Source organism: Barbatula barbatula (assembly GCF_947034865.1).
Source record: "Barbatula barbatula genome assembly, chromosome: 19".
NCBI lineage: Eukaryota > Metazoa > Chordata > Actinopteri > Cypriniformes > Nemacheilidae > Barbatula > Barbatula barbatula.
The window spans coordinates 18,083,061-18,101,970 of record NC_136782.1 but is presented as its reverse complement, the minus strand read 5'-3'; the positions used below and the strand labels follow the sequence as shown (position 1 = coordinate 18,101,970).

Below are 18,910 nucleotides of genomic sequence, written 5' to 3'. Positions count from 1 at the left end.
TCAACGTGGTGAAGAAGGATGCGTGCAGAGTCATGCCGTCTGCATGTGTTGCTGTATTTATTTTCAGTAGGTGATATACGTGATGTGTGCTTATGAACAGGATTTGTGTTCTCTATAAAAAACTATTGGTGGTTTCAACCCAAGCAATGTTGGATCAAACATGGACAAACCCAACCATTGGTTTCACATTTCTGGATTCATTTTATTCAATTGTTGAGTTTTTGTCTATATCTGATCCATCAATGGGTTAACATAACCCATCAGCTTTAGAGTGCAGATTTTGAGATAAATTTAGCTTAGGCAACATAAAGGTCACCTATACGGAACATGAAAAGACAAAAAGCGCAACCTTTTGTTAAAACTTACAAAACTTACTTTAACATGAAGGATTGGAAGAACTCTTTGTCAGCATCAGTCTCTGCCAATATGCGAAGCAACCGAACCTTTATGTATAAATGTGTGTTTGTGCAGTCAGCCATTTCCTGTTAGCTTGTGGTTTTTTGCACACACATGCACACTCCATTTGTGAAAAGACAATCCTCTAAAGAAAACCATGCTACCCTGCACGACTATTTCAGTATGATTAAAGTCTATAAAAAATTTAAAACATTTAGTAAAATATTTGGTTAAATAACAAATATCAATTCTTAAATTAACTTTAAGGCTATATTTGTAAACAGTTTTCACAGTCTCACGTGAATTCTGGATGTAGTGAACAAGAAAATGTACAAAACTGAACAAAAGACCTCTGACCTCTGCAAGGCACACCGTAATATGACTAAATTACAATTAATGCTAAATGGTATAATAATTTAGTACAATACTCATAACGTTGTGGTTTGTAGCCACATTAAGAGATTAAACTAGATTGCAGGTGGTTAGTAAATAACATTTAGGTGTTTTCTAAGTTGTTTTTGCTGAAAATCCATCTTTAAAAATGTTCTTTTGGTAAAGTGACTATCGTTTTCATTGCCGTGTGTCATGTCACAACACAACAAGGTGGCAGGTGAGGTTTAAATGACGTAGCGTGAAGTTTTGTTTCGGGACATTTGGCATTTTTAATGATACATAGAAAGAGACACCACACTATAATGAATGACACAGGCTGGACTGTAACACAGAAACACATGAGCATGTGTCAGTACCTGACAATGGGGCTATCATTCTAAGTCCAAAATATAGAAACTCCTGTTACTCTGAGCATCCACATCTGACTTACAACTAGAGCAGAGTCTCCGTTTTTTTCTTGTCTGTGGTAAAGGTTTTAAACCAGAACTAAAGAGAAGACGTAAAACCATATTCGTCATCCCTTCCTCTGTGGAGCACAATGGGGACGAAAGAAAATAAAAATGGAGAGGGGTTAAACCTATGGAAATCGTGGTAGGAATCCTTACATAGTTCACGAACCCAACCATAAGGTAGGTTGCATGACCACATTAAAATGTGGGGGCTTTCCCACACTTCCCCCTCTTATAGCTCTACTCTTTGATCTTATGCTGCAGGTGCTCTTTGATGGTGATGCTTTCTAAAGGTTTCTGAGCACCTGAAATGCCTTAAGATTACACAGCAGATATTTTACCACTATGACCTTTTTTTACAGAAATCCCACTGTTTATTCAGCTGTGTCTTTATAATGTGGTTTTCTTATATTTATTACTGAAAAAACTAATCTTATAAAATGATGGTGCAATAAAACTTCAAATGATTTGTTACTCCAGGCCCAACATTTAAAGGAACAGTTCGCCCAAAAATGAAAATTCTTAATTTACTCACCTTCAAGTTGTTCTAAATCTGTGTAAAATGATTTGTTTTGTGAACACAGATAAATATATTTGTAAGAATGCTTGTAACCAAACAGTTCTTGGTCACCATTGACTACTATAGTTGGAAAAATGTATTTTCAAACGAAGAAATGTATACAGATCAACTTAAGGTTAGGTAAATTATGACCGAATTTTCATTTTTGGTCGAACTGTCCCTTTAACAAAATGATCACCAACCAGTATTCTCTGCACTGTGTTTGTTTTTCATTCTAAGCCATTATAACACCTTTTTTTCGACCTCAATACAATCTGTCTCCATTTTTACTGTACTTTTTATCAAAACAAAGAAATGTATTTGGAACAACATGAGGGTATGTAAATGATGACCGAATCTTCGGGTTTCAAATATGACATAATCAATGACATAATTGACATTTTTACTGTAAATGAACTGAATTGATGTATTTTAAGAAAAAGATGATTTTACAACCAAACATAGATGGTCTGATCATCATGTGTGCACTGATGTCATTAACCTGATAACAATCTAAATCTAAAGCGGAAAAGACCGTGGGAGGCTATTTGTTGCCACCACTGAATGCAAATAATACAGAAAGATTGTTTTTCACCTTCTTTCAAACCTTTTAAATACACATGGACCCACATCACTTGCCATAAATGTCATGCAGCCTCACAAATACAGAACAAAAACAGAAAGATATCACTTCCTGTTGACATAAAATGCATCACTATCAGAAACCACAAACAATAAAACGAAACAAATAAACACTTTCCTTTGCATTTCCCTAATTAGGCAACATTAGGAATAAAGCAATCGATATTGTAAAGAGTCAGAGGTGGTTGAGTCAGATGGTGCAATCCTGGGTGTAGCTCTCTCATAACCTTATATCTATATACCTATTATATTGTTATTGTAAAAATCTTTTAAAAAGCATCAAATTCAGCCTCAACTCATGACTAACTGGGTACAAACAAACAGGATGCTGTGAGTAAGAGAGGGATGAGCTAAGGGGCCTTGTTTAGTGGGGTTAGAAACTGATGAGAAGATGTCATTCATGTTTTGAGGGCAGGAAACCAAACGATTTTGCTGCCAACTTGGGCAAATTAGGACAGGCACATAGGACAGCCCATACTGGACAACATAGATTGTATAAAAAAATAGATTTTTATGTAGATTTAAAAGTTATGAACAGGGAAAACAAAAACAACACCGTAAAAGCCAGAAGAATTTCAAAGGGTGGAATCTCCGAAAAGGAAGTATGTCAGCTGTAGACGGGCCAAGGAATGGACTGTTATTACATCACCAGCCCGAAACTGAAACTATCCGTGGCACATTAACCACTCAACCGGTTTATCGGGCTGTATTGTGAACTCAGTGAAGAGATACCACTATACAAAAGATTATGAAATTGCTTTACTGAATCATTATTTTGCGTATTCAGAAATCGTAGAGTACACTAAGATTAATGGCATATTTAAACAATCAGAAACACTTACACACATTTACATATACATGTGTATGGTGTATAAAAATAAACCAAATTATTTTATGCCATTTGTAATTATTAAGGGAAGATTAACTAATGACAATGATACAATAATCTTTGCTAATTTGATCCCATTATTTAACCCATTACTTTTTATATCACGCATATATAAAAAATATCATGCAGCATTGTGTGATAGCATAGCAGTGGGGTAGGTATAGTACGTGTGTGTGTGTGTTGTGTGTGTGTGTGTGGGTGGAAAGTTGGTGTTTGTTAGCTGGAGGTGTTCTTTCCCTTTTCAAACCAACCTCTGTTCCTCAGATTGGCTGAACACTGACATCACTGGAGTTTCCCCTTTTAACATGATATAAACTAGAACGGAGAGAAGAGTATTACAGAAACAAATATTACACTAAAAAGAAACACATCTAAGAGAAGTAACAGCATGGCGAAATACGAAACGACTTTAGTAGATCTAGAAGCTGGCATGCATGGTGTCTATCAGAAAACTGTGGTACCTCTACCAGTCAAGTCCTCACGAAGTTGGATATGGAAGACATTTGCTGCAATCGTCTTCCTCGGCCTCTGCGCGGCGGCTTCGGTCTTCTTTGCCTGGCATTTGATGGTAAGAGCAAAACTTTCATGTGGGAACCAACAATTATTGAAGTACTTCTAATAGTGAGATTTACTTATGAGGTCAATGTTATAAATACACTTGTATGTATCTTACAGGACAGGAAACAGAACAAAAACGAGAATGAGATCTTATCTGGGCAACGAATCGGCACGCCATCAGGTAAATAATATTCCCTACTACATTTTCAATTATTATATTTTTTAAGTCTTGAAGGCTCAATCTCTTAGCACATCAATGCTATACCAAAGCCAAAACAACAACTGGACATTAATGTCATTCTTAACACGGCAAAATAAATTAACTAGACAACAAACGTGGAATAGTTATTTTATAATTAATATTCATTACTTCAAATATTATCTAATGTTAGATATAGAATGACTGGCAACATGTGAAACTGATCCCAATCCTCTTTTCAACAGAGCATGTAAAAGTCCTACATCAAATCGCTGAGCGCACAAAGGCAGCCATTCACTTACATGGTGAGTCAAGAGTGTCTTTGACTTCTGTGTGAAGTTCAATCTCAATACCTCACAGGTTATCTCATTTCGGGAGACTGAGTTTAGTAATGTTAGAAGAGGGGACCTCATCAGATTCTGAAAAATCCCAGTTTGTTAAAGGGGGAAAATACAGAGCCGGAAATTTTGTTAGCACAGTAATGCAATCTTAGATTTCTATCAAACAATGGCTTTTTCGGTTTTCCTAGAGTAGAAATAAAATTCCCGTAATATAAAGAGCCCTTACGTAGATATGGGGGCATGTAGGATGAAGGGGGAAGGTGGGGAAGCTCCAAAACAGTATAACCATGATTTGATCATAGCATACAGTATTTCTTTAAAAAAAGACCTTGATAAATAACCACAACACCCCAAAAAAACAGGAAGCCAGTGGAGCCTGTCTACAAACTCACATATGTGTTGCAAGAATGGCTGTATTAGTGTGTTTTAACAAAGACAAAAGGAACACAACCTTAAACATTTACCTTCTCTTTTCCCAGGTGGGGTGAGTGGAAATAAAGAATCACTGAAGTGGGTCAGCGGTGTGGATCAGTCCTTCGAGCAAGGCGGCCTTGAACTCATTGACAACACGATTCACATTCCGGAAGATGGCCTTTATTTCGTGTACAGCCAGGTGGCCTTTGGTATACCGTGCAACGTGGATGAAGATGGTGAAGTGCAGAAGTTCCTAAGCCACACTGTCTTGCGGCGTTCGGATGCAATGGGTGGAGAAATGGCACTGCAGCATTCAGGGCACTCTATCTGCCAGTCAGGAGAGAATGAGAAGACCACGTACAGCACAATCTATCTCGGCGCTGTCTTTAAGCTTCTGCAGGGCGACCGGCTGTCAACATCAACCAGCTATGTAGATTACATTGATGATGATACTTCGAAAACATTCTTTGGAGTGTTTGCACTGTGAAGTAAATTATGGTTAGAGTAGTTGCATGACCTGTTTTACAAACAGAGATGCCACCAAGACTTTTGCGGGACAACTTTGAAACAATGTTCTCGGGGGATCTGTTTAAAGGTATTCTTATAATTATAAGTATCCTTCTTGCATCGCAACATACGTTTTGGTTCTAAAACGCAAAAGATGCATTGAGAGGGCCATGCATTGAGTACTATGTACCCAGTCATGAGCTGTATGGCACTACCTCTTACGTTTTATGTAAAATTTAAGCTAATACATGTATCATGTTATTTCGTTGTAGAAATAATGAGAGGGATGTGAACGTTCGAAGAACGATGTTGTTCTGGTGGATAGATTTATTTATAACTTTTATGTGTATTTATTTGTTCTCCTTGCTTTATTTAACTATTTATTCATAATAAGTGTATATGCTATGATTTTTTAAATTAATGTATTGTTCTTTATCTGAAAGAGTTTTGGCATTCCTCTGTGAATTTGAAATGCTGACAGTAAAGATCCTCAAAAAACTCAAATGTGTCAGTCCCATTCCAAAGAGCTGTAAGGCATTCATGTCCCCTCAAAAAGAAGAACAAACTCCATGTGATGGGACACATGAACACAACGGGTATTTTTACACTCCAGCATGTGACTCTACTTCTGTATCCTCCTAATGTCTAACTTCTTTTATTTGACCAAAATGACAACACCTCACCAAAAACCCGAGCACAGATGTAACATTGCATCACTGTTTCGGTTACACTCGTGTGGGAGGAGACTTGTGATGTAGGGCGTGCGTGGGCTAAACCGCCCCCTCTTGGTCAAGAAAGGTTTGTTGGACTTAATGTGGCGCTGCGCAGAGAGAATGCAGTATGACATCACAGTACCGCGAGAAGTTTTCCCGTCGTTCCCGCGGCACTTCGTTGTCATACGCCAATCGGTCTGCGCAGCGCCAGTCCGGCACACCTTTAGAAGATTGGCACGTGCGCAAACACCTCGTAGACTCATTCATTAAACACACACATACGATTATAATTATAAGATTGAGGAGTAGTTCGTTTCGACACACGGGATATAGAAATGACTTAACAAACATTCCCATGACACTGGCAGTTGGCCAACCTAAAACTCATTCGCAAAGCGTCTATTTGCAGATGCGTCCATCTGTCTTTTTGTCTATTTTTAGCGACTATTGTATTCGCTGAACATTATTTGGCAACGATATATGGGGTTATTTTGATAAATATCCCTTTTTATTCAACTAAGTTACAGAATTGTAATGTATTTTTATCCAAATTTAACTTAATACTTTACTCTACCTGAAATCACTTTCCGATGTCCCCGAGCTCTCTTATTTTTATACTCTTTGCTTTAAAATGATTTAAAGGCCCTCAAAAAATGCAAAGGCTCTTGAACTAAAAACATTGAACTATTTTGCTAACTTACACCACAACACAATTGAGAAAACACACTCATAAATCATCCTAAAGGATAAACAAAGACAAGAACACACGCTTGCTCTCCTAGACCCCGCCTCAGAGATGTGCCCGTGCAATATGATTGGCTGGCAGCAAACTAGTTACAACGTGTTATAATTATTAAGCTTTCTGATTGGCTAAACAAGCACAGACCGCTTACAGGAAGGCTCAGTGATGACGTATTTTTGGATGCAAAACACGGAAGCGATGTTAGCATTTTGGGATTTCCAGTAACATCGTTACAAAATCTATTGTTTTTTTAATTGTTTTTTGGTCAATCGTGCGAAATTAGTGATGGGCAGAGTGAGGTTTCGTGAAACAACGAAACCGTTGAATCAAATGTGCCGTATCGTGTCGAGGCTTCGTGTTGATTTGCGCGTGTGAGTTGAGTGTTTGGGGGAGTGATTGGTATTCTTGTCGAGGGTTCTAATGTTGGTTGAAGCGTTATTCTGGGTGTCATATAAAATATTGTCTCTTTATTATGTTTTTATTTATTTATTTCAGTGTACTTAAGATCAGCAGATGTTTTGGCTACACTTATGCCCTTCCAATAAATTTAGGAGTGTACGTGTTTCAACATTGATGATTTGACATCACACACATAGCAGGGCTGTTTTCAAAATGGTCCCATGGGCTGCAATTGACCTTTGACTTTTTACTGCACTCATCTTATATCATGGATAATTTGTCATACATTATATATATATATATATATATATATATATATATATATGTATATATAACACAACATATTGCTCTGTTTGTATAGTACAACTTGGCTATATTTCACATCAAGTGATAGTTATCCCGAGATGATCACTGTCTATGGATCACTACAAACATGGTTATTTTTATTTCTTGATTTAGAGTTAAATCTGTTATAGACACTGGTTTATGAGTTTACTTTCAGATCAACACCCCCTAGAGGTGAAATGTTTTCGAGTTTTCTTCATTGATCTTGAACAAACCTACAATGCAAATTACAACAAATATCAAAATAAAAAAGGACCATATATATATATATATATATGAATGTATAACTATTATCCTAAGAGAAAATATGCATTTTGTCTTGAGAGAGAGAAGGAGACTGGTGATTTTTGCGTACGTGTGCATTCAACTGTTCCTATATTTTCTCTTTTATTGAGAAATACATTTCTGTAAGAAAGTGTTTGTGAATCAAGATTTGTTCATACGCAGGTTTCACGCACAAATGTTTGCGTATGCATGCTTAGTGAATGAGAATTTTTGTTCTCTGACAATTTTATTGAAATTATTATTTTTCAAATTGTTTCACGAAAACAAAAAAAGAGAGGTTAATCTTTATTTTATTTATTTATGACTGTGCAACTTAGCAAGTAACAAAACCAAGTTAATAACATAAAATCCACCTTTCTTGGACTGATCGTAGTCAACAAAACCTAGTACCAAATCCTTCAAACATAACACACACTCAACATGTATTTAATTCCTAATAAATCTGTTAGATTTAAATTCTGCATAAATGAACATAAGCCCGTAAAATAATGAATTGTGAAATTGTTAAACTCACTGAATACATTCCTGGCTAAATAGTTGGAGGACGGAATTCCCTTTTGGCTATTTTTGGGGAGGAGGGGATTCCCTCTAAGCTAAACATTCTTTGTCTTGCCATGCTGGACCTTATTTGGTCATCATGTGAACTCTGGACATATGAAACCTTCCAGATGTTTTTTGTACCGTATATAAAGACTTGTAGCTTCAAAAATAAATGAGTTCAAAGGCTTGATGCCTCTCTGTGTCTTGTTTTTGTGCTCCAAGATCTGCAGAAGAATTCTCTCACAACATCCAACCTATTTATTTGAGATTTTAATGGTGATCCAAAACACAGAAAGTGTTCATGAAATTTAAGTGTTCGAAAGGAACACAAAAACATTTTGGTAGAAGGACAATCATCACAGAACGAGCAGCCGGAGGAAATATATATTAAAATGTTTTGAAAAGGGATTTTCAGTGTAGCACCAATGAGATTTCTTTCACTTTATTGTTAAAAATAACATCTGGTTTTGAAACTTTTCGGAACAGTAATGACGTGACGTAACAAAGCCTTGTTTGCTAAAAATCCCGTGACACGGCGCTGGCCGGCAAAGTAGGCAAAAGAGCTATATTTGGAGGAGGCTAGAGGACAGAAGGGGAAAAATGTCACGCAGCCGCTGCCTGTGTCCATTTCATATTGCCAACCTACAACAAGCTAATTTACTTGACTTAAAACACACTTGACATGCCAACTTGAATTGACATATGACTATGATACGCGCTTTGAAGCGTGGATTCAATACTAAGCTTCATGAAGCCTGTTTCGAAAGTGCCCAGCGAAATAAGGTCTGTGGTAAACAAAACCTCTAAACATTTTCACGTTTTATTTCTATGATATAATAACGCCTTCATCTAGCCATGTGTAATTTAGGCCAACATAGGCATTGTTTCACGAATTAGCTAACATGATCTAGACTACCGGTACATTAAAACTATGTTAGGTCACTATGTAAGGGTTGTGTTAGGTCGTCCGTACCTATGTCCAATGTACATGATATCAATGAGCATATCTCATTGCTTTGTATGTAAACGAATTATTTAAAAGTTGTAATAGTATAACAAGGGGGTTTGTAAGCTGGCAGTGTTCTTTCCCTTTTGAAACCAACCTCTGTTCCTCAGAATGGCTGTGCACAGGCCCCATTTGAGTTTCTCCTTTATTTTTCTGAAATTTGCATATAAGAGGGACCATGTCTAAATACACATTAAAATACCTTTTTCCAACTTCAAAAGCATTTAAAGGGAATGACTTCTAACCACAAAACTAACTGTATAGTGTTCATGTGTGTGTCAGCTATTTTGCACAACTTTTAGATGATTGAGTATTATGATAAACCATCAAATCATATGCACAAATCAGATGCATATATTATACGTATTGCTATTGAGCTTTAAATAATGGTATATTTGTGTGTACCCATATACACACGAATGTTTGCATGTGATTTGACGGTTTATTTGAATACATATCAATATAAAAGGTGCATTCTATCTGACACACACGTACACTTTACAGTTAGTCAGGGAAGTCATTCCCTTTAAATGCTATTGAGCTTTAAATAGCGGAATATTTATGCATGAGCCCATACAGCAGTGAAACCCATTGCAATATTTGCATATGATTTGACGTTTTATTATAATAAATATAAATCATCTAAAAGGTTTGCATTATATCTGACACACACATGAACCCTGTACAGCTAGTCTCGTGGCTATAAGTCATTCCCTTTAAATGCTATTGAAGTTGGAAACTTAACGTGTATGTAAGACGGTCCTTAAATTCACGACTATCGAATATTTAATGCCAATGAACACATGCTTTATATGTGCCACGCACGTGTTTGTAAAGTAAACACATTAAGACAATTTATATTATAATCTAAAACAAAATAGTATACAATATACGTTAATCTAAACGAGTGGTGCTTCAGAAAACAGCTCACATCACAGTCTCGACAGTACTGTCAGTGCAAAAGAATATGTTTATTGAATGTTGACATCCAGAACGTTTGCATATTAGAGAAACTTTCTAAAGCATACATAATAGATTCATTGCTGTCCTTTTCAAAATCACAAGGGACTTAATTACATGACTTACAGACATCTGGAAGTATTAAAAAATTCCTCTTGGTATAGTGCACACTCCTGACAAGAAACAGTACATTTAAAAGGGAAATCCGTAATTGCTGCAACTGTAGAAATAAGTGCCTTATAATAGCAACCCTCACATGTCAATGGTGACTCCTCTCAGACTCTACAATGGCAGATCCGCTCCAATGAGTACAAAAGGCACTGTTTCAGTAATTACAGATTGTACTTTTACAGTGTGTCAAGTGTTATACAGTATATAGTCACACACCCTGAGCTACATTACTAGAATGTTTAGTATACTAGAGGGAAAACCATGTGCTTACTACTCTTGTCAAATGAATCATTGCTTGTTATTTGATAGTTTATACATGAGTATTTTTCAGTGATACAGATACAACAATGAAACATGCGTCAATGCACAGTTCTGTCTGAAAAACTATGTTTTGTAAACATAGTAAAATAGTATGTGATTGTCTTACCATAAGAAAAGAAAAAGGTTATTAGTGTGCACAACAATATTGCAATACATGTAAATATAGATAGAGATTGTCCACAAGTACAAAATTATAAGCATTGACTCCACCTGCAACTGCAAAAATACAAGAAGAGAGAGTCAGGCATTTGTAAACCAGTTAAAGTGGTTACGAGTTTTGCAACTGTGAATTCTGGTGTCAAGAAGAATTTCAAATGATTGGGAAAGCTTCCACGTATCCAATTTATCAGCAACAAAATGGCCGTCAACGTGATTTTGAAATTGTACAAAAGACTTTATCATAAATTGTGTGTTTTTGTGTACATTTACTGTACAAATTATACAATGCAAGTGGATAGTCTTAGAGCACTTCTCAAGCCTGCTCTGATCGCATCGGTCAGGGGTACAGAACTAAAATGCCTTTAAATTAACTACGTATTTATGCATATAGAATAGAAAAATAGACATGCTTTATAACTTTTAAAAAGAGGAAAAAAAACGTTCTATGTTTGGTCTTCAAAGGCCATGAAAGTCAATATCATGGCTCAAATTCATTTGTTACTTGGCAGAATTTAGCCATATTAGGTAGATGCTAACATAGGCAGGTGGTTTGACATGCCATCATCCTCGAAAACCATGAACTTGGTAACAGAAAATATGACCCAGACTACATTAAATGAGGATTGCGGGTTTGATATTGTGTTCGGTCAATAAGGTCCATTGTACAGTTTAATCTTTAACTAAACCAGGTGAGGACTGCTGCTGTAGATCACATGTTTATACTCCCATTTGTAAGAGGCACAACATTATTTTAAAATAACAATATGTAAATAAAAGTACAAATAAATGTATTGCACTGTCCAGGAATGATCTGTGGGATCTAGCCATCGGTTAAACTTCAGCAACAGTGTTTACAGATATCTATAGCTGCGGGAAAAATTAGTAGACCATTTCAAAATTATTTTCGTTTTTTCTGAATTTACGATTATAGGTTTGTGTTTAGGTAATGATCATTTTGTTTAATGAACTGTTAACAATATTTCTACCAAATTTTCAATAAAAGTATTTGCAGAAAAGGAAAACTGGAGAAACAGGTGAAAATAACAGAAGAGATGCTCTGTATTTTCAGACCTTAAATAAAGAGAAAACAAGTTTATATTTACTTTTATGCAAAATAACAGTATCATTGTGTTATGTATTTAGGAAAAGTTCACAAATATTTGTTAAATATATGATAACCTCAATTTGTATCACAGTTTTAATGTGTCTTGCCGGTCTTTCACATTGCTGTTGGAGGACTTTGTTGCTCCTGAGGTTTGATTTTGTTGAATTTCATCAAACACTAGACTGGATTGACCACACTACATCTAGAAATGCTGATTAAATTACAAATTGGAATGGTCTCCTAATTTTTCCCATAGGCTTATATATAAAGTACAACGTGGAGTTCTCGCAAAGCAAATCTTCCTCATATAACTTGTAATAAAATAGTGGTGGCTCGGTGATGTGTGTGACAAATCTGGCCTGCCAAGTGCGAAAGAAGCGGTTTAAAACCTGTGCTTAATTTCCGCTGTGCGGACAGACTCACAAAACACGACCGATCTGACAAGCAAAATGTTATTAGTGATGAACTTATCGGGACTATTTCCCATCATGTCTCGTCATATCCTGGCTCTCTATATCTATGTTTGTTCTACATATTGTAGTTTTAGACAGGAACAGAAAAGCCATTAAAGAACCCTGGCACACAAGCGTAAGGATTTTTTGGAGGAACATTATAAAAAGAAAATAGAGTATCGACCAGACTCGGGTCAGATACCTTCAGAAGTAAATCACAGCTTCAGCTAAAACCTTTCTATTGTGAGTCGGATGAGAAGGAGCATCTAATACCCTCCGTCGCACGATGCAAGGTCTGTCTCATTACAGTGACTCTCGGCTCGTCTTTTCAAATGTTAAGCGAAGCGCATCTTCTAATGCACTCTTCGTTCACTGACATTCATCAAAATAATACAAAGTGAAACATTTGACCAGATCGGGATCCAGCAGCCGGATAAACCTTTCTAAACACCCCTGTCCTTGTGTTTAAAAACACTTTAATCCAAAGGGATTTTTAACGGCCCAGTCGGAAAAACAGTCAGTTCCCCTTGAGGTGTTATGCTCAAGGGCAAAATAACAGCAGAACACAAACGAATGAAACTTCAGACGCTCTTCTATCTGACACTAACCTCAATCCAACACCAGCTCGGATTCGTTGAATTAGCACCGTCCAACCTACAAAGGCTGTTAATAAGTTTGACTAATGGACTGTTTACTGACATCATTGGTTAATTATATACATCTAAAATTAAATATTATATTCACTTGAATGTGCATCACAGAATTCATGTAGTTTAAGTAAAAGTTTTTCGATTAATATGTTTCCGTGTCTCAAAAAGTAAACAAATAGGAAATCACAAGGAATGTCAGGAAGCCAACTTAAAAATAAAGAGAGAGTTCATAAACTACAGGTTAACATACACTACTTGCTTTCTCGAGATTCATCCAAGCAGGTGCCTTGATTCATTTGTACAGGAGGGGCAAACGGCTGTTGTGGCAATTGTTTCGGCTCAGTTTGCCTTCGCCCTGGTAGAGGTTCGAGGAATTGGAGAAGGATGGAGTCAGAGACTGTTTGTCTGTGTAGCTTGGGGGGTTCGTCTGAGCGGAAGGAACGCTGTGATTTTGGTTCTGATTTTGGACGGACGTGGGTCGGCGAGAACGCAAGGCTTGACGTTCCGCGAGTTGATTCCGAAGATCTGTCACTCTTTCCTCCTTCTGTGTGAAAAATTATTTTTGGAGACCATTAATAACAATTCTGTCATCATTTACTGTCATTTTATTTTGGGCTGCTTTTCATCGTCAAAGTCAGCTTTGGTGTCATCATACATAGTACAATACAGAGCATGAGTCATATGCTACTACTTTTGGTACCTCTGTTTTGCTTAAAGGTATAGTTCACCCAAAAATGAAAAATCTGTCATCATTTATTCACCCTAATGTCATTACAATGCTGCATGACTTTATTTCTTGCGCAGAACACAAAGGAAGATATTTTGAAGAATGTAGATAATGGAACAGCGTCGGGACCCATTCACTTCTATTGAATGGACCAAAAAACAATGGCAGTGAATGGGTGCCGGTTTCTCAAAAAGATATTTTGAAAAAAGTCTCAGTGGTTTTGTGCGAGTCAATGGAAGTCGATGGTCATTGTTGTTTGGTTACCAGTGTTCTTCAAAATATCTTCTTTCTTCACGTCATACAGGTTTGGAACGACATAAGGGTGAGTAAATGATTAAAATATTAAGATACAAGGATGCTTATAATCTCTCCAGCAGATTTCGGGGATCTCATTCATTTCTCGGTCTATTATTGTGTTAAATAGCACCACACAGGCTGTGTATAGATGGGCAAAGAAAGGAAGTGACGGATGGAAGAAGAGAGAAAAACACGTGCCTCTTGTATGATCTTCTGGAGTTCCCTGTTCTCACGCTCTAGCTGTCGTGACTTCTCGTCTTCGTTGTTGTTTGTGGAGGATCCGGTTTTTAGCGTATCCTGCTGTTCTGACTGCCACTCGCCACGAGTGATCAAGCGGCGTATCTGCAGAAACAACCAATGAGATCTTTTCAAGAAGGCCATTTCAAGAAGAAGACAATGTGTACATTTCCAAACGGTCACAATTAACAAACAAAAAAATACTCTTGAATCAAATTCTGATTGTACATTGTACTGAAAATGAATGACTGATACGAGATAAAAAATATTTAAGGATGTGAGAATTTGTGTTTGTTTGCCATTTTGATGTATTTCTTTGAACCCGAAATAGAAAGTTATTAAAAGAAAACAAAGAGGAATCAATTTCAGGATTAATCATGGAGCACTATAATGAAACTGGCACAGCTACATAAAAAATCGATTTCGTATAACAACGAACGATTGTCGATGCAAATAATGTATTATAGAATATGCATAAAAGAAAATCAATTAACTTTCCCAATAAAAGCGGTTTAGTTTTATGAAACATTTTGTAAACAAAGGTCACTTCACTATTCTCAGGAAACAACACAAGACTCTTATTCAGACCGAAACGTAACTTCACCTAATGCACTGACAGCAATGAAACTGTGTAAATGGAAAGAGAATGAGAAACTAGTGACCCCTTAAAGAAGTGGTAGTGGAAAAATGGAAGTGGTAGAAGGTTCATGGGCGTAGTGTGGGCGCACAGACCTTGGGCACAAAAAGAACCACGAGAGTGATGTAAACGGAGAAGGTGATGGCCAGAGACGCAAATGCAAATGAAGCATCCTGCTGAGAGGAGAGGATCATGGTCACCGGAGCAGTTATCATACACAGCACCTGCAGAGAGAAATTTAATAAACGTTAAAATGTGCCAAATCAATCCTTTGTATGCAATTCTAACTTTGCTTGAAAGATTAAATGTGCCATTTGACAAAGAAACGAACTAAATTATGATGCTATAAAAAACTGTTTTTATATCCGAACGTAGCATCTCTAATATTTCTATTTTATTATTATTAATATCATGGGATGTTTCTTAAAAGGACCTCACGTGATATGATAATATGGTTTATTGAATTTTAATTTTCCTATTTCGTTGCAATTCCATTTAATTACAATTCTACGTTCTGTTTGATAGTGCATTTAACATTTTATTTTTTAAATAAAAATTATGAATTTGTATTGTAATTTAAAAAGGCGTACTCAAATCAGTTCTGAAGTCACACTAACTAGGCGACAAAAAGTAGCAGTAGTTTTCAGCCACAGACCCTATTTTCTTCGGCTTAGTGCACTAAACGGGCACCACCACTAGGGGGCAGAAATGACCTTTAAGAAAAAATCCAGAACAGACACAATACTGAACAGAAGATATTAAGAGGTGAAAACAGATGATACAGACATTCTGAAAAGAAAAGAGAAGGACGGAGAGGAGAGCAATTGAAAAAGATGAAAGCACAGAAGTCATTTTGGCAATGAGATTCTCTTCTATGACAAAGTAGAAGTCATATCTTGCGAACGCTGCAGGAAAATACTGTCTATTAACTGCCCGAGACAATCCTACACAGTGATAGCACAGAGCAATAAACATGCGGAGTAAAAACAATATCTAGAGCCCCAATAAACTCTTATAACTTTGACCCCCAAAAGCACCGGAGCTGACTCTGGTCTATTCATTCATATATTTCTGATGGAAACACACATCCAGCTAAACATCCGGTACTCAGTGCTGTGAATAAGACCTAAATGAGATATTAAATTAGATCTCATTTGTGACTCTTCTTCCCAATCTGTTTGTTTTTGTTGATTAACTCGAGATGCTTCAAAGGAAGGGGATGTTACGATGACACCGAACAGCACACGCTGCTGTGCTGAGATTTCATTTGATGTTATTTTAAATAGCTGTATGACTGAGGCAAAACCGAAGTCGTGTTCACGGTTCCTGTGAAGTGTTTCTTGTTTCCTCATTAGGATGTTTTAGTCGGAGTTTTGGAAAATGGCTGCAATTATGCAAATCCACAAGCAAAGCACTTGGAGTTATTGGCGGAATCAAACTGTTTGCAAGCAACTGAACGACTCGGAGCGGCACAACGCGATAGCAATCAACACCTCATTCAGAAAAGAGCCAGAAACAGCACAGGCAACATGTTTTCTTTATAAAAACAGAACATTTAAGTCTTAATAGTGTAAGGATTGTTTAACAGTAAAGGATTGGATTTAAGGGGATAGTTCATCTGTAAATGAAAAATCTGTCATCATTTACTCGCCCTCATTTTGTTTCAAACCTGTATACATTTCTTTGTTCTGATGAACACAGATATTTGGAAGGATGTAAGAAAATTTCAGTTGTGGGACATCATCCACTAACGTTGTAGGAAAATAAATATTGTATTTGTTTGTTCTGTTGAACACACAATGAGATATTTTGAAGAATTTAGGAAAACAAAGAGTTCTCTGGCACCTTTGACTACCACTATGGAAGTCAATGATGTCCCGCAGCTGTCAGTTACAAACATTCTTGCAAATATCTTTCTCTGTGTTCATCAGAGCAAAGTCATTTATACAGTTATGAGATTACATGAGGATGAGTAAACGATGACAGAATTTACATTTTCGGATGAACTATGCCTTTAACATGTTTCAATGGAACACGTTGCTTATGTTTAATTTGTTACCTAGAAATAGCATTTTTATAATAATTGTTTTGTTATATTACTAAGGCCAAATTTGATTACAAATAAACATTTTGGATGTAGTCTCCATTTTTTTGGTCACACCGTGTGTATAATGCATAATATATGACCCATACTGTGAAAACCCAGCTTAAGTCATTTTCTGTGATTTACTGTATTCTAAATAAAATCATCTTATAGACGGTTTTAGAGGCAACAACATAAAGGCTATGTGGCCCAAACGTAACTTCCTGTAGACCTCTGCAAAGAATCTATAACTGTTGAGTAGTTTTAATTTAATTTAATACAATGAATATGCAATAAAATATGAATGATTAATCGTTTATAAATATATATTCAATATATTAAAGAATCGGTCCAGGCATGTGCATCTAATGAAACCGTCTATCTATATAATGTGAAAGATCATTCTGTCAAAATAAAATTTTGACATCTTTAATATCGACTGAGGTGATGTCAAAAATTGAAATCCTGGTGAAACTAATGGTCGAAATCAATCTTTGATGCTCATTATGTCAAAATTAGATTTTGGGATTTATTGTCGCAGACTGGGTCACATCTACCGTCTACTGTATATGAAATTTTACAACAGTCTCGTGCATTTCACCAATTTGCACATCATGCATCTTGTCACCTCATGAGAGAACATTATATGCAGTGAAAATAGAAAGAGCCGGGAGAGAGACTTACAGCTACGTTGTAGATGGCCATGCCAACTGCTCTGTGGTCATTAATCTTCTCCGTGGAGATGGACTTGGTCTCGTACGCCAGAAAGATTCCCAGCAGCAAGAGAAGACCCTTGTAGCCATACACCACACCTGAGGGGGAATATTCATTAGTAACAGTGAATGCATTCAAAGGTTCAAGCCTCCACTTCCATGTATGCAGTATTGGTGAGCATTTAGTGTAAGACTAATATTTAATACAATTTAACAAAATTACAAATACATCAGAATAACTGAATGGTGATAATGTCTGATCCATGAACAAGTCATTATTTTGAAGCAGTTTATACATATATATATATATATATATATATATATATATATATGTTAGAAAACATAAAAAATCTTGGTGTGTAACATTTTGAGGTAGGTGACTCTGGAACCATAAAAAACATGGGCATATTGGGGACATATTGGGGACATTTTGGAACTAGGTGGTTTGTTGAAATACTATTTGTGTAAACAATGTAATGCGATATACAGCTTGTCCATATCTCTGCACTTTAATAAATTAATCAATAAAGGAAAAAAATAAGGAGAAAAGGGAAGTGAAAGAGAGGAAATGGACCATATTAGTGGAGTTTAATCTTACATTGAGTTCAGGAAAGGTTCTTCCTCCGTAATATTATCATCCTGTACAGTATGCGAAAGTCGGTCTATGAGATACAGACCTGTGCTCTGACCCACAAAATGCAATTTTACACTAGGGCGCTCTGATATGAAGTCACAGCAGTGAGAAAGAGTGTGAGAAAGAGATAGTGAGAGAGAGAGAGAGAGAGAGAGAGAGAGTGTGTGTCAGTGTAATGGGAATCAAATCAATGGGAGGAGGGATTCCAGCGTTTAACAAATTATCAATTTAAATTTCTGAGACACATTGAATTCATAAAGTGCAACGTGAGAAGCAGGCAGATAGTAGCTCCTATATATTGAAACCATTTCTAAATGTGAGCCTTTAATATAATGACCAACAACCAATTGTAAAAGTGATGTGAACACCACTGGTGTGATCTAAGTA

The 18,910-nt window shown here is 36.5% G+C and overlaps 2 protein-coding genes and 1 long non-coding RNA gene across 3 annotated transcripts in view; 1 reads left to right on the top strand and 2 right to left on the bottom strand.

The window, feature by feature from the left end:
- Positions 1–2,389: 2,389 nt before the first annotated feature.
- Positions 2,390–6,866, bottom strand: LOC306908916. The gene is made up of 5 exons (XR_013788046.1): positions 6,635–6,866; positions 4,891–5,321; positions 4,388–4,504; positions 3,790–3,883; positions 2,390–3,643 (listed from the first exon to the last, which is right to left on the bottom strand). It is a non-coding gene; the product is annotated as an uncharacterized lncRNA (long non-coding RNA).
- tnfb (tumor necrosis factor b (TNF superfamily, member 2)) lies at positions 3,584–5,839 on the top strand. The gene is made up of 4 exons (XM_079482198.1): positions 3,584–3,896; positions 4,004–4,067; positions 4,331–4,390; positions 4,906–5,839. The coding sequence occupies exons 1-4, from the start codon at positions 3,717–3,719 to the stop codon at positions 5,325–5,327; spliced, it is 726 nt and encodes a 241-aa protein (XP_079338324.1). The 5' UTR covers positions 3,584–3,716; the 3' UTR covers positions 5,328–5,839.
- Positions 6,867–10,332: 3,466 nt separating the features above from the next.
- gabbr1a (gamma-aminobutyric acid (GABA) B receptor, 1a) overlaps positions 10,333–18,910 on the bottom strand; it is a 35,734-nt gene continuing 27,156 nt past the window's right edge. Inside the window, exons 21-24 of the mRNA XM_079482103.1 lie at positions 17,861–17,988; positions 15,189–15,317; positions 14,418–14,561; positions 10,333–13,739 (exon numbers count right to left, since the gene is read on the bottom strand). Of these exons, the coding sequence (XP_079338229.1) occupies positions 13,488–13,739; positions 14,418–14,561; positions 15,189–15,317; positions 17,861–17,988 (653 nt within the window). The 3' untranslated portion in view covers positions 10,333–13,487. The remainder of the gene's footprint in view (positions 13,740–14,417; positions 14,562–15,188; positions 15,318–17,860; positions 17,989–18,910) is intronic.

Coding starts and splice junctions, on each gene's coding strand:
- tnfb (XM_079482198.1), top strand. CDS start 3,717: ATGGCGAAATACGAAACGACTTTAGTAGATCTAGAAGCTGGCATGCAT. Junction 4,068..4,330: donor ACGAATCGGCACGCCATCAG/GTAAATAATATT, acceptor TCTTTTCAACAG/AGCATGTAAAAGTCCTACAT. Junction 4,391..4,905: donor GGCAGCCATTCACTTACATG/GTGAGTCAAGAG, acceptor CTCTTTTCCCAG/GTGGGGTGAGTGGAAATAAA.